The sequence below is a fragment of the Ranitomeya variabilis genome, chromosome 4, assembly GCF_051348905.1.
Source record: "Ranitomeya variabilis isolate aRanVar5 chromosome 4, aRanVar5.hap1, whole genome shotgun sequence".
In the NCBI taxonomy this organism is placed as follows: domain Eukaryota; kingdom Metazoa; phylum Chordata; class Amphibia; order Anura; family Dendrobatidae; genus Ranitomeya; species Ranitomeya variabilis.
The window spans coordinates 556,973,078-556,989,029 of record NC_135235.1 but is presented as its reverse complement, the minus strand read 5'-3'; the positions used below and the strand labels follow the sequence as shown (position 1 = coordinate 556,989,029).

The following is a 15,952-nucleotide window of genomic DNA, read 5'->3' as shown; positions in this document are numbered from 1 at the left end:
GATAAAAATGCAAAGCAAAACTAAGCAAACATCCTGCACGGCTTTCTTCCTAATTCTTCCCTGTAGCTCATCCTGCAAAAAAATAAAAATTATATCCCCAACAACCCCTTTAACTTATGCCTGTGGTCTTCTCATAAACTTATGAACCCCATAAATCAATTTTCATCTAATTTACATTTTCAAGAGATTTTCAGGAGCAAATACTGTAGGATTAAACAAAGATAAGCAGAAGCTTCCTCCTTCATGAGTGATCAGGTGACAACAGTCTATGTTTCTCCATGAAATGTCCCTGACATTATTAAGTGATTTCTAATTTTCTTTTTAATAAAATCTTTACTTTAATTTGTGCCAAAAAGAGTAAAATCTCTCTTTTTTGATGGGTACTACTTGATTCCTTGAATGCAGGATGTGATAGTTTTTGCAATGTAAGAAACTAGTAAATAGCCATAAATTGATGGTATTTTTGGGGCACGGTGCGTTGTGCTGTCTCGGCTCTGAGTCGAGTAGAAGTGCTTCTATTCCTGGCTTGTTGGTAATTCCGAGCTCACTGTTGTACTGAGAGGAATACGGTAATGCAGGATTGCACTGGTGCACAAATAGAGATGCCTGTGTGCAGCAGAGACGACGAGAGAGGGACACATGATGTGCCAGCTCTTTGTGACAACTTAGCAAGACTGACCCTCACGGTGGATTACTGCCCTACAGCCAAGATGTGCATCGCTGCATGTAAATAACATCAAGCGCCAACAGAAAATGTCTTCTGTACCAAGACAGAAGCTTTGAGTGCTGTCTGTCTGTCTGGGGAACACATCTAATACTAGGAAGTCAAGAGCTGTGCATCTGCTTGGGCTGAGGAGGACCTGATGCTAATGGAGCTGTCCGCAGTGCTGAACTCACCCAACCCATCTTCTGCTTCGAAGAGGAAAGTTTGTTGAATGTGAAGTGTTGTGAGTGATCTGGATAAAACTGTGGATATTTGTGTGCCTGCGTATATCGCATCTAGTGACTGAGTGCATTGAGCTAAGGATTGTGTCTTGGGTAATCAACCTAAGAGCCGAGACATCGCTGCCAAGTTTTCAACCTTTCCAGCCTTGACATTACCGGTTGCAGCTTCACACTACAAAGCTTCCCCATATTATAATACAATTAGGATGCTCCGATGCGGTCGTGGCTGATCTACTTACATTTTCCATACCAGATTCTTTATCCTTGGAGAACACAGAAAGTAAATATATGCTATGGAGGGAGATATGCTTCAAATTCTTATGACCTGCAAAATAGACAGGATGATGAACCTGTAGTCTATAGTATTTCATGCCTGAAAAGCCTCTAAGGGAGATCCGTAAATTAACATGAGAAACTGCAGTGGGAAATGGCACACATGATCTTTTAGTGCCAGGATAATCAGTAATGGGTTTAATTTATTTTTTTTAATTATTCACCTACTATCTTCTCCGAAGGCTGAGAATTGGCAAAAGAAAAGGTGGATTTTCTATCGCTTCTCATGTTCTCGAAATGCTTCTCACTGTCATGGCAATCTGGCTTCCCAGAAAAAGAGAAATGTCTTTCCCTATCTGAAGTGTGTGGGAGACAACTAGTTGCTTGTGTGCTATTATCGTGAATTCATTTAAAGAGGTTTCTGTTGCCGATGTACAAAGAGAGATAGGGAAGCGTGAAATGACTGCCATTACTTTTCTGAGCTTCTGTCCAAGAGATTGACATGTAAAAGGAGACAGATACAGAATACAAGCAGGGATTGTATGGGAAGGGTCTTTTTAGGATGCTGGTTGTAATACTGGCTACCCTGCATGCCAACTTTGCTTCGGTCTAGCAGCCATCATTGGTCTTGCTAGGCTATTGCATTTTAGCTAGAAGTCTGGGCATTCCTTTGACTGAATGAATGAGGGGGTGGTGGTACCCAGCTGTGCTGCCGATGCCCAGTGCAAGATGCCCCCCTGCTGGTGAGTCCCTGGGGGTGTGTCATGAATCGAGAAGAGAGGGTTCGGGCTCCAGCTGGCAGCTGCCCCTCAGGAGCAGCCAGAAGAGATGCCCAGGCAGTGCCACCCAAATGTCGTTCACGGACACAGCAACGCCGTGCCTTATCGTTGCCCACTTTAGAGCACACCAAGCTCCATGGCCTAAAATACATATGCTCATCAAAGTTGGCATTTCAACGAAGAGCGTTTTGGTTTCTTGCCTTCTTCACATCGTTGGGACTCTTACTGTCTTGGTCATCCAACAGGCTGCTTTACTGGTTATCCTTTCCGTCTCATACACGTGTGCAACTGGAATGGAGCAAGGAACTGGCTTTTCCAGCAGTCACCTTTTGCAACAACAACCCTGTACGGTTTCACCGTCTCAGCAAAAGCGATCTTTATTTTGCGGGTTATTGGTTGGGTCTCCTCTTGGCCAACCGTACAGCTCGTCCACTTCTATCAGAGTTATTGCCCGAGGACAAACAGAAGTGGTTCCAAAAACTGGCAGATTTCCGGCTTTTTCTGCCACCTCGAGACTTTGATGGGATCAGTGTTGGATTCATGGACAGACTGGGTCACCAGCTTGAGGACATGCTGCTTTCTTGTAGATATCGGGGAGAGGCCTGCGGCCCACACAATTTCTCTACTGTGAGTTTATTACCTATTCTGTTACATCTAGTAAAACTGTGATTTCAGAAGGTTGAAAAATATATCCCTCGAATACTGAAAAAAAAATGCACATTATCTTTTTTATTATAATTTTTAAGCATTTAGTCTTGAGTTCACTATTCTGAATCCTTTTTTTAGACTTGCCTTTTCTGTATGTATACAATAGAAACGTTCATATTGTGCTCTTTTCTATCAACGACCAATTTGTATATCCACGAAGATTAGTCATATACCCTAAAACATGACCTTTCCTGACAGTAAAAGAAGATTTATATAGTCATCAGCCATGCCTAACATATTCTCTATGGTTCACCATCTAAGATTGAATGGAACCAGGTCTGGAAGAATGCAGGTGCTCATTTCCTGAGTGAGCAATTAAATGCTTCCAGTAATAGGCATTATGGAAAGTAATTGGGGAGTTGTGTTACTAGAAATAGTCCAGGATAGTTGTACATTGTATTATCACATAAAAGTATCCAACAAGCAGTGTACGTTTCGCCAGGATTAGAGCATAATGTGGAATAATGCTTTCCGTATGATAGTAAAACATAGTAAAACATGATGTCTGCAGTGTGAACTGCGTTTAAGGATCTATGATTTCAATCTATTTTATCCAAGTAATTCTAAGCATTGTTGTATGTGTAATTTTTGAAAAATATTTTATAAAACTGTATTTCAGCCCTAAGCAATGCTAACCCCATCCAGGTAAAGTAATACCATTATTTTGAAAAACTCTGGAAATAACAATTTGCCACCCTACTGGAGCTTCAAGTGTGTGGGCACTATTTTGAGTAGTAGTATGATACTTCTAGGACTAGTATTTAATGCAATATACCGTATTAGTTTTTAGAGGACAATGCAAGAAAATTTTTTTTACTCCTGTCGCACAGCTAAAGGGGTTGTCCATGATTGCAAAAATATGACTGCTTTCTTGAAGAAACAGCGCCACACCAGTCCATGGGTCATGACTGTTATTGCAGCTTAGTTCCTTCGACGTGAATGGGACTGGACTACAATGCAATACAATAACTAACAAATGAAACACAAATATACAGCATAGCTGGTTTCACATATGCGGCTGTGTCCGCAGCGTTTATGACGCATACATCCGCATGCGTCTTGATTTCCTATCTTTAACATTGTAGACGCAGATGCATGCGTTTGCATGCGTTCGCCCGCGTTTGCTTACACATGCGTCTTTTCGCGGTGTGTGGTGGGGCACGGCTAACGCACCATGTTGCAATTTTTGAGGCAGCAAATTTCCGTCAAAAATGCGCAGGCATGCGCATGCGGATGAGTGTGTTAAAAAAAGGATTACTGTCTATGGGAATGCATGCGTACGCATGTCTTTGCATACGCATGCTTTCGATGCGCTTGCATACTTCGGACTGCGCATGTCCAGGAACTGATTTAGACACGCCCATTGAGACACGCCCTCCTAGAAATATCAAACGCATGCGCATAAAAAGCGCAAATGCATGTAAAAAAGCATGCAAATGCTGCGTTTTTTTGCCGTCATGCGTAAGCTGATGCGAATAAAAAATGTTGCGTTGTCATGCATTTGCATGCATTTTTTTGCATGCGTTTGCGGTTGCGGAAGATACGTTGCTGACTCAAATGCAAATGTGAACCTGGCCTTAGAAAGTTGCAGTGCTTTGTATTATTAAAAAACAAGGCTGACGTCAGCATCCGCCAAATCATGGCACTGTATGTCAAGGGGGGCATTGCTGCCTGTCTCATGGCCCCCCGCATACTAGCATAATTTTTCATTTTTTGCAGATTTTATGTTCAACATCTTGGCCAAGCTTCTTTGAATTTACCATAATTTTGCTCAAATTGCAGCAAAACCATAGCTGGATAAGGTCCAGGAACTTTACTGGCATGTGTATTAGATGAGGCATGGGGAGAAGCGGGAAGCAGCGTATGTGATTGCGTGAGAGGAGACCATGGGGACTAGTCTGTGGGAAAGAGAGGGGCATGGTAAACAGTTTGTGTTAAAAAGATGGTGGCATAAGGAGCAGTCTGTTTGAAAGAAAAGGGCTTAGTGATGAGTATGCGTGGGAGAGAGGTGTATGGTGAATGGTACATGTGAGATAGTGTGCAGTATGTGTGGGAGAGAGATGTATGGTGAGGAGTCCATACTAGAAAGGGTCATGGTGAGAGAAGGGCATAGTGAGCAGTATGTTTGGGAGAAGGGGACATGTGAGTAGTATGTGTTAGTAAGAGGGGTATGGTGAGCACTGGCAGTATATGGCATGGTGAGCAGTATATATGAGAGCCATGGTGAGCAGTATGTTTGATAGAGTGGCATGGATAGCAGAATATGTGGGAGAGGGTGACATAGTAAGCAGGTTATGTGGCATGGTGAGCAGTATATGTGGGAGCATGGCAAGGTGGGCAGTATACAGTGAAGAGCAAAAGGGCAACAATGATTTGAACTGTTGACTTTCAGGCTCCATATCTCACTATCCACTACTGCTTTGGTCGTGAGACTACCATCATTTTATGTACAATCATCTTGGCTATCTCATGCATACATTTGACGTGCAACTATTTAGCATATGATTAGTTATGCAGATTCTTCTCATGGCACTGCATTGTTACTGTTTTGCTCCTGGTTATGGAAAAATATTTTTCTTCCTGAATATGACAAAATACAACCTGTTCCCACAATCCCTAACAGCTCAGTGTACTATTAGGTTGATTACCAAGTGAAAAGTCATTGGTTCAAATCAAGGCGCAGCCATGAAGACGATTTCCCAAGAAAAGAGAAACAGCATCATCCACCTCATCGATAGCGGTCTCTTGGACTAGAAAATCACCAAACTGCATCATGTGAGAGTCATGACAGTTGGAAGAATACAAAATGAAGTCCGTCCATTTATTCAGAAGCCAAAAAGTCGACATCCAGGCAAAATATCGGAGTCAACAAGTGGGCTCATCCCAAGGTCTAGCAGTTCTGACGCAGCAAACACGGCAGTGAAGGTGGATCGTATGCTTCATAATAGTGAAATCACAGATGTCGATGTAAGCACCATGCAATGCACATTGCACACGTCTGGAATGATGGCTTGAAAAAAGGTGAAGAAGCTTTAACTTCAATATTGTCACAAGAAGTGCCGGTTCGAGTTTGCAAACAAGTACGAAAAGTGGACGTTTAAAGACTTCAAATGGGTGATTTGGAGCGATGACATGAAAGTCAATAGACTAGGCTTTGATAGGTACAAATGGGTCTGAAAGAAACAAAGTAAAAAGGGGCTGACGGATTGAGAAATTGAAGGATCTGTCAAGTTTGGTGGAAGAAGCTTGATGATATGGGGTTGCTTCACAGCCAAAGGCATTGGATACTTGACCAGGATCGATGGTGGTCTCAATTCTGAGCTATATGTGAGCATCCTACAAGATGAATTAGTTTGTACACTCAAGTACTATGGGTATGAAAAGGACATAGTGTTCCAACAGGACAACAACGCAAAGCATATGTCAATATTGGCGAATAAATGGTTCAATGACAATGAAGGAGAGGTGCTGGATTGGCCCCCACAGTCCACAGACCTCGACCCAAACACTTGTGGGTAGAATTGAAGAAAAAATTGTATACATCCCCAAGTGAGTCGAAAAGTATGCACCAACTGTGGGAACGTGTAGAGGAGACCTGAGATCAAAATTCGGTCAACACATGTTTGAATCTGATCGAAAGCATGCCCATAAGGATTCAGGCAGTGTTGCAAGCCAAAGATGGATTTACCAAATGCTAACCATATAATAAATAGAGGTGGGCAAACACCAGGATGTTTGGGTTTGGCCCAACAGTTACAAAAAGTTCGGGTTTGGGTACCACAACAGTACCTGGACCCAACCCCGACCCCATTCACTTGAATGGGGGACCCAAACATCCAGTGTTTGCCACACTGTCATGTGCATGGCAGTGCAGCAAATACCGCTTCTGATTGGCTGTAACATCCTCAACGCTGGTCAGACAGCCATGGTTCCCATGCTGTCAAAAGACAACGTGAGCGCACAGCTGTGATTGCAGGTATAAAGTTTACCTCTGCTCCCTTGTGTCAGCTAATGAGACTACTGCTCCCATCAGCCAACACCTGTTGCTGCTAATAACAGCGACAGCAGGCGGTGGCTGATGGGATTATTCATCAACCAGCGCCTGTGCTGTAAATAAATAATTTAAAAAAACCCGGCATGGGTTCCTCTGTATTTTTGATAACCAGCCAGGCAAAACTCACAGCTGGGGGCTGCAACCCTCAGCTGTCAGCTTCAGCATGGTTGGTTATCAAGATCAAGAATAGAGGGGCCCCCAGTCCAATTTTTTTTATTTTTTTTAATTAATTTTAAAAAACAGCGTTGGGGTCTCCTCCATTGGTGACAACCAGCCTTGCTAAAGCAGACAGCTGGGGGCTGGTATTCTCAGGCTGAAAGGAGCCATGGATATTGGCCCTCACCAGCCCAAAAATAACAGCCTGCAGCCACCCAGAAAAGGCACATCTATTAGAAGCACCAATTTTGGCGCTTTGTCCAGCTCTTCCCACTTGCCATGTAGCAGTGGCAAGTGGGGTTCATATTTGTGGGGTTGATGTCACCTTTGTATTGTCTGGTGACATCAAGCCCATGGGTTAGTAATGGAGAACATCTATAAATCACCTCTCCATTACTAATCCTATACTTGTATTGTAAATAATATGACATGGTGAGCAGTACATGTGAGAGATAGAGGCATTGAGAGCGCAGTATGTGTGATAGAGAGGGGCGTTGAGAGTTTTGTGTGACATAGAGAGACATGGTTATCAGTATGTGTGATAGAAAGGGGCATGGTGAGCAGCATGTGTTTAAGAGAGGGACATGGTGAGTAGTACATGTGAGAGAGAAGCATTATGAAGAGTATGCGTGTGTCAGAAAGGAACATGGTGAGCAGTATGTGTGGGAGAGAGGCACAGAGATCAGTATGTGTGATAGACAGGGGCATGGGTAACTTTCTGGGGCATAGAGAGGCATGGTTAGCAGTATGTGTGATAGAGATGGGTATGGGAAGCAGTATGTGTGAGAGAGGGGGATGATGATCAGTACGTGTAGGAGAGAGGGACATGGTGAGCAATCTGTCTAAGAAAGCATGTGACACTCTGCCTACATTGCTGACTCAGGCTACACTGTCTGAGTCCCTATAGCCCTGTCACGTTTTTGGTATATGCTTCCCTAATAGCTTCTCAAAAAATACTGGAAGTCGGGCTCCTTCAATGTTATAATTATGGCAGCCCAGTGAAGCTTCACTGCTTCCCTACACGTCAGAGGGAGAGTTTCTTTGCCCCTCCATGTCAGGGTATGGTGCACACTTTGCAATGGCCTTGGTCTTGGCAATGCTGGCATCCTGCTCCATCACCACTGTCCAAGCCAGTGCATTTCTTTGGTGGTACTGACAACAACTAGAGACTGAGGACAGCATGACAAATAGACAGATCGACAGAACAGCACCACAGGTACATGTAAAGAACACAAGTAAGCGTGAGAGAAGCAAACCATTATTTAAAGAGCTAGTGGCACACCTTGGATTTTGGGGACCTTCAAGATTCTATTACCCAAGGGCCCACAGAGAACTGGACAACACTTTTACAATATGTCAGCTTAATTTACATAGGGCTATATAAATCTTGTATGCAATACTAGGGCACCATATACCGATCATTTCTTATGATCATGCTCAGGTGTACGAAGTTAAAGCAAAAGTGTTTCAAAGCTCTGCATAGTTCCAGTAATATGACAGGTGACGCCTGATTTCTGGAGTCTTTTTCTCATCACTTTAATCTCTTGTATCGTGATTTTCACAGGAGACCATTGATCTTCTTTCTTTTAGGTTAACACAACAAGATGTGTCTGTGTCATTTGCTGATTGCACATAAAGAATATCAATTTTTTTAGCAAGTCGAGTTCTTTCTCCAGTGCTGTACGCACACAGGTTACAAATAAATACAGGATAAACTATGGCACAATATCAGGGATTTACTAAGCTAAATGTGACAGAATTCTGGCGCAACTAACAAAAAAAATTGGCTTGCATGCTTTACTTGACAAGAAGGTGTGGTTTGGTGGCAAAAAAATGTGCCTTGAGATGTGACACCATGCACTAAAATGTTGCTTCAAATTTCTTGCACAGAATAAGACTGTTGGTGGTGTGAACTGAGACTAATCAGTCTAAAGGTTGACCAGATTTATCAGAGCGCATACATTTGGCGCATTTTAAGACTGTCTACTTTAAAGAACCACATACTCATTAGAAGAACATCAGGCAAACTTAACAATATTGATCGGTTTGGTTACCAGTCTAATCTGTATTGGGGGCCTCCCGACTGTCCCCCAAACATCATTTATGATCTGGCATGTCCAATTTTGAAGTACTGATCTCTTTGTTCTTTAAGAGATAAGCCGCTAATACAGATGCCTGGCAGTGGCTCTCTGTTAGAAAACACAGGAATCCTCAGCCAGTTGAGTGGTCTTGTGAACGGCAAATTGGCAAATTTAGGTTTTTATGCAGGTAAAAAAAAACATTGATTTTAAAACTCAAAAGGAGCAGGCATATGGCCAAATATATAGGATCAAGATTGGAACGCAATGCTCGGACTGCTACCGACCCAAGCATGACAAGAGATGTATTTCTATGCAGCTGTCACGCTTGGGTCAAGAGAGTCGCCGGCCGGTCCGAGCATTGCATTCTGATCTCAGTCTGATTTATACGGTCATCTCAAATAATCTCCAACCTGCATGGTCTTAACTGTTGCAAAGCAATGTATCCAAGAATTCCCTAATCTTCCCCCATGGTTACAACTCTTGTGCAGGGAGTAAGTATTGTGGGCCAGGAGCTGAGCCAAGTCCATATACTGAGGGTGGTGGCTGGGATATACCGCTGACTTGCTTACTCTGATCTCAGGAATTTTATCCCTTGGATATCATGGTTAACAGTGGAATCTAAGCTGTAAGACCAAGAGGAAAGCCCTATATGTCATCTCACAACTATCACCCACCTCCTCTGAAGCTCAATTTTAGATTGCCAACAAATTGTCCTAGCAGCCTAAAGCCATCTTTGAGTTTTCTTAAGGGCTTTAAAAGCGGAAAGAGGAAGGAGAATACAGTGCCATACAGACATTTTTATTATTTAGTGTTGTCCAAGGGATTGGCAGTGTAAGTCCCTTAGTTAAAAAAAATGAAAAAGAAAATAAAGAAAAAAAGGGAAAGCAAAAATAAAATACAAAAGCTGGTTCCCAATTCTCTCACTTCATGTGGCACAGATATATTGCCATCTATTTATTTTACTTGAAACAATGTTGAATGCCACCTAATGCACCTAATTTTAATTGTCAGGTGACTAGTGACAATGCTAATCCATGCTTACAGTTTATTTTATTAGTTCATCTAATTTCATAGGAAGTGCTCTAAGGTGCAGTTTTTATGAGGAATGTGTTTTAAGTTTAAGATGTTCAGGAAAATTTGATTTGCTAATTTTTATGATAGGAAAATGTGAGAGATATTCTGGAGAGATATGGTAAGATTGTTATTCTAGGCTGCAGGAGACCTCTGTGACTCGGCAAGCTTTGTAAGCTCATAAATAGTTATTATGAGGCACTTTGTTTTATGAGACTGTTTTGTGACTATCGGCACGCTCACCTCATTTCGAGTCAGCAAGCATAACCTGGACCAGATAGTCATTATACATCACAGGGAGATCGTTCACAAACAGCAGCCTACTTCTAAAGAGAAAGCCAAATAGATAGGGCCATGGATGGAAACCCAAAGCTTCAGCACTAAATATAATTAGCAGGAATACGCCGACAAGGCAATAAAGAGACCATAAGAAGAGGGCAGATGAAGATGAAGGTAAGGAGAGTGCAAGCAGAAAACATGGTAGAGTACCCCTTATGACTGACACATAAGACTTCATATGACTGGCAATTCTAGAAGTCAATGTCGACCCTTTAACGAGCCTGGACACATGACTTAGGATAAAGAGCAAACCAGAATCTCAACCTGCAGACACTGTGTTTCAGAGTGCTGCCCCTCGTCAGTGCAACTTGTCTCTTTGCGTTTATCCTAAGCTATATGACAAGGCTCGTTAAAAGGTCGACATTGACTGTTAAGATTGCTACTTCCTATAGGTGGCACTAGAGTTCTAGTCCTCTTCCTCTCAGACAAGATGATGTGCATATGTCCCAGAGGAGCATTGCGACTTAAAAGTCTCCTCATCTCGGCATGCTTGACATGCCGCACTATGTAAGGAGAAACGTTACCCCTTGGATCCCGGTCAGACACCTCTCACCTAGCCAAACCAGATCTCACATTTTGCACTGACGAGGGGCAGCCCCGGAAACACAGTGTCTGCAAATTTAGATTCTTGCTTGGCTTTTAGCTTAAGTCATGTGACAAGGCTCCTTAAAGCCTGACATTGACATTGTCAAGTCAAGTTGACATTGACTTCTTGCTACTTCCTATAGGTGGCACTAGAGTTCTAGTCCTCTTCCTCTTTGTTAGTAAGAGAGAAATTTGCTACAGCCAGACATCTCTGGCAGTAGCTTATGTAAAGAGAACAAAAGGATCAGGTGGTGAAATCCAAAATGGCCAGAGATCATCTATGAGGGAAGAGAAGCTCTCAGATATATTAGGGGTTCAGCCTTTTCTGACAAAATCGGAAGTATATCCCCAACATTAATCTAATACTGATAGGCCCAGTTAGTTGTTTTCACACATTAAAGGGGTTGTCCACTACTTTCAATTAACCCCCCAATGTATCCCCCCGGGGCCCCTGATGAATTGTGTGATTACCTTCCGTTGCCGTTTTCGCCTGTGAGCGGCGCTGTAGCGGCGGCTGAGTCCGGGTCACGTGATCCCCAGGCTGCAGCCGCCGCTTATTTCCGCCGACGTCACGTCAATTTCCAGGCTCTGGAAATTGACGTGACGTCAGCAGCAGGCGTGTCCCAGCCGCACAGTCAGCAGTCACTCAAGAGTGACTGGGCTGTGGGCTGCCTGCAGGGCTGTGCTAGGGGCGGGCGGGACTTGCTGGGGGCGGGGCTAGGCAGGGAATACACGATGTGATGTGCGGGGCTCTGCGTGCCGGCTCCGGTATGTGCGGGCCGGCGCCGGTATGTGCGGGCAGCGCCGGCCCGCACAGCCCCGGCCCGCACATACCGGCGCGGCATGCAGAGCCCCGGCCCCGCTGCCTGCGGGGCTGTGCTGGGGGGCGGGCGGGGCTGTGCATGTGCTGGGGGCGGGGCTAGGCAGGGAATCCTCGATGTGATGTGCGTGGCTCTGCGTGCCGGTGCCGGTGCCGGTATGTGCGGGCGGCGGCGCCGGCCATCACATGCTGGCACGCAGAGCCACGGTCCGCACGTACCGGCGCCGCCCGCACATACCGGCATGCAGAGCCCCAATGTCTCTGTGCAGGCATCGTCCGATGGGACTACAAGTCCCATCGGGCTCTACCTGCTACAGTGACAGTGAGTGACACATTAGCCAATGATGGGACAGTAGTAGTCCCATCATCCGGCTAATGTGCTGAATGTAAAAAAAAAAAACACATATACAGTACATACACACATACAGAACATGCGCCATGCGACGACGTGCAGCATGCGACAACATGCGCCATGGGACAACATGCAGCATGCGACAACATGCGCCATGCGACAACATGCGCCATGCGACGACGTGCAGCATGCGACGACATGCAGCATGCGACAACATGCGCCAACATGCACCATGCGACAACATGCACCATGCGACGACGTGCAGCATGCGACGACGTGCCCATGCGACAACATGCGCCATGCGACGACATGCAGCATGCGACGACATGCGCCAACGTGCAGCATGCGACAACATGCACCATGCGACACCATGCGCCATGCGACGACATGCAGCATGTGATGACATGCGACGACATGCAGCATGCGACAACATGCGTCATGCGACAACATGCGCCATGCGACGACATGCAGCATGCGACAACATGCAACATGTGACTTCATGTGACATGCCACATACAGTACATACATACAACATACATACATACAGTACATATAACATAGAGTACATACTCACCATCACTTGTCACTTTGATCCCCGAAGCCATTGTCATCTGTAAAAAATATTAAAATAATAAACAAACACTATACTCCCTGATCCGCAGAAATCCAATTAAAACGAGTGTCCCACGACGATCTCCCGTAGAGAGCAGGAGCATCAGGTGATGCAACCACTCTCTAGGGGCTCCAGGAACACAATGAGGGGAGGAAGGTATCCTTCCACAATGTATTCCCCACAATGTATTCCTACGCCCCTGTGAGAAAATAGTCCCTAGTCTCACTTTATGGTATGCTGTATGAGAAAGTTCCCACGCAGCTTTTTGCCATAAAGTGAGACCAGTGTATAGTAACCTCAGTGATGCACTGCAGGAGCCATTGTCCTTAAATACGTGGCACGTGGCACTTACATACGTGGCACTTACATACGTGGCACGTGGCACTTGCATACGTGGCACTTATATACGTGGCACTTACATACGTGACACTTACATACGTGGCACGTGGCACTTACATACGTGGCACTTACATACGTGGCACTTACATACGTGGTACTTATATACGTGGCACGTGGCACTTACATACGTGGCACTTATATACGTGGCACGTGGCACTTACATACGTGGCACTTACTTAAATACGTGGCACGTGGCACTTACATACGTGGCACTTATATACGTGGCACTTATATACGTGGCACGTGGCACTTACATACGTGGCACTTATATACGTGGCACGTGGCACTTGCATACGTGGCACTTATATACGTGGCACTTACATACGTGGCACTTACATACGTGGCACGTGGCACTTACATACGTGGTACTTATATACGTGGCACTTACATACGTGGCACTTACTTAAATACGTGGCACGTGGCACTTACATACGTGGCACTTATATACGTGGCACTTACATACGTGGCACTTATATACGTGGCACGTGGCACTTACATACGTGGCACTTATATACGTGGCACGTGGCACTTGCATACGTGGCACTTATATACGTGGCACTTACATACGTGGCACTTACATACGTGGCACATGGCACTTAGATACGTGGCACGTGGCACTTACATACGTGGTACTTATATACGTGGCACGTGGCACTTACATACGTGGCACTTACTTAAATACGTGGCACGTGGCACTTACATACGTGGCACTTATATACGTGGCACGTGGCACTTACATACGTGGCACTTATATACGTGGCACTTACATACGTGGCACTTATATACGTGGCACTTACATACATGGCACTTACATACGTGGCACTTACATACGTGGCACGTGGCACTTACATACGTGGCACTTATACACGTGGCACTTACATACGTGGCACTTACATACGTGGCACTTACATACGTGGCACTTAAATATCGTGGCACTATGTCATAAAATGTTCATTACACGGTTAGGGGTGAGGTTATAGGGGTAGGGTTAGGGTTTGGATCCCTTTATCACCCTGATGGTGGTGGGTGGTTTTTCAGTGTTTTTTCTGTTTTTTTTCTATAAAAACACATGCGTTTTTAACGCAAACAAACGCGCGCGTTCAAAAACGCATGCGTTGCCGAAAACGCGTCAAAACGCATGTGAAAAAACGCATGCGTTTTTAATGTTAAGTATAGGAAAAAAATGCATGCGTTTTTTAGCGCTAAAACGCAGCGTCCAAAAACGCAAGTGTGAAACCAGCCTCAGTGCCGGAATTGGCGCATCTAAGGCTACGTTCACATTTGCGTTGTGCGCCGCAGCGTCGGAGACGCAACGCAAACAAAAATGCAACAAAACGCACGCTAAAACGACGCATGCGTCCTTTTTGGCCGAAAGTTGGACGCAAAAAAAATGCAACTTGCTGTGTCCTCTGCGCCCAACGCTTGCGGCCAAAAAAACCCATGCGTCGCAAAACGCAGCACAATGCATGTCCATGCGCCCCCATGTTAAATATAGGGGCGCATGACGCATGCGGCGACGCTGCGGCGCCGAACGCTAATGTGAACGTAGACTTACAGATGCGCCATTTCTGGGGTGGCTGCGGACTGGTATTTGTAGCCGGGGGGGGGGACCAATATCCATGGCCCCTCTCTAGGCTATGAATATCAGCCCGCAGCTGTCTGCGTAGCCTTTCTGGCTATAAAATATAGGGTGACCCCACGTCATTTTTTGGGGGGGGTCCCCCTATTTTAATAGCCAGTAAAGGCTACGCAGACAGCTGCGGGCTGATATTCATAGCAGGCTACAAATATTGGCCTCGGCCGTCGGCTTTCCCCCTCTGGCACAGAAAATTGCGCGGGAGCCCACGCCATTTTTTTCAGTTTTTTATTAAATTAAACGCTCATTAAGCCCTGTTTCACACTTGCGTCGGCACGGGTCCATCGCTATGCGTTGGGCCGACGTACCGACCCACGTTGTGAAATTTGTGCACGTCGTGTGCAGCGGATGCAGTTTTTCAACGCATCCGCTGCCCATTCTGAAGTCCGGGGAGGAGGGGGCGGAGTTTTGGCCGCGCATGCGCGGTAGAAAATGGCAGACGTGACGGATGTGCCAACGGTCCGCCAAAACACGACGCATCCGTTGCACGATGGACGCGACGTGTGGCCATCCGTCGCGATCCTTCACTAATACACGTCTATGGGTAAAAAACGCATCCTGCGAGCACATTTGCAGGATCCGTTTTTTTCCCAAAAAGACGGATTGCGAAAAACGCAAGTGTGAAAGTAGCCTTATAGAAACATCGGCCTTTCTATTATATATCTATGGATATATCTATCTATAGATATATTTATCTATAGATATATCTATAGATACATAGCTGTATCTATCCATATATTTGGGTGCTTTCACACATCAGGTTTTTGCCGTGAGGCACAATCCGGCGAGTTTTGAAAAAAACGGATCCATTTTTTTCCGACGATCCGTCTTTTTCTCATAGAGTTTCATCCGTTTTTTGCCGGATCCGTCAAAAAAAGCTGTTTCCGCCGGATGGAAAACACATACAGAGGAACGTTTTTTCTGTCCGGCGAAAAAACGCACAGCGACGGATCCGGCAAAAAAAGTATGAAACTGAGCTGTGAAATGATGAATCCGGCCTTGGAATCCGTTTTTTCATGCATGTTTCCATTCAAATCATGCACATTTTCCGTTTATTTACTTATTTCCAAAAACGGCATTAAAACCGCGCATAAACCGCACCAAAAAAAGCATCAAAACTGCACCAAAAACTGCATCAAAA

General features: G+C 45.0%; 1 protein-coding gene across 2 annotated transcripts in view; it reads left to right on the top strand.

Moving 5' to 3' along the window:
• Nucleotides 1–15,952, top strand: part of ASIC2 (acid sensing ion channel subunit 2) — a 1,067,153-nt gene that overhangs the window by 600,343 nt on the left and 450,858 nt on the right. Inside the window, exon 1 of one of the 2 annotated variants that reach the window (XM_077252711.1) lies at nt 587–2,624. The exons of the other annotated variant lie outside the window; for it this stretch is intronic. Within the exon in view, the coding sequence (XP_077108826.1) occupies nt 1,983–2,624 (642 nt within the window). The 5' untranslated portion in view covers nt 587–1,982. Of the gene's footprint in view, nt 1–586; nt 2,625–15,952 lie in introns of those variants that run through there. 2 annotated transcript variants of the gene reach the window in all.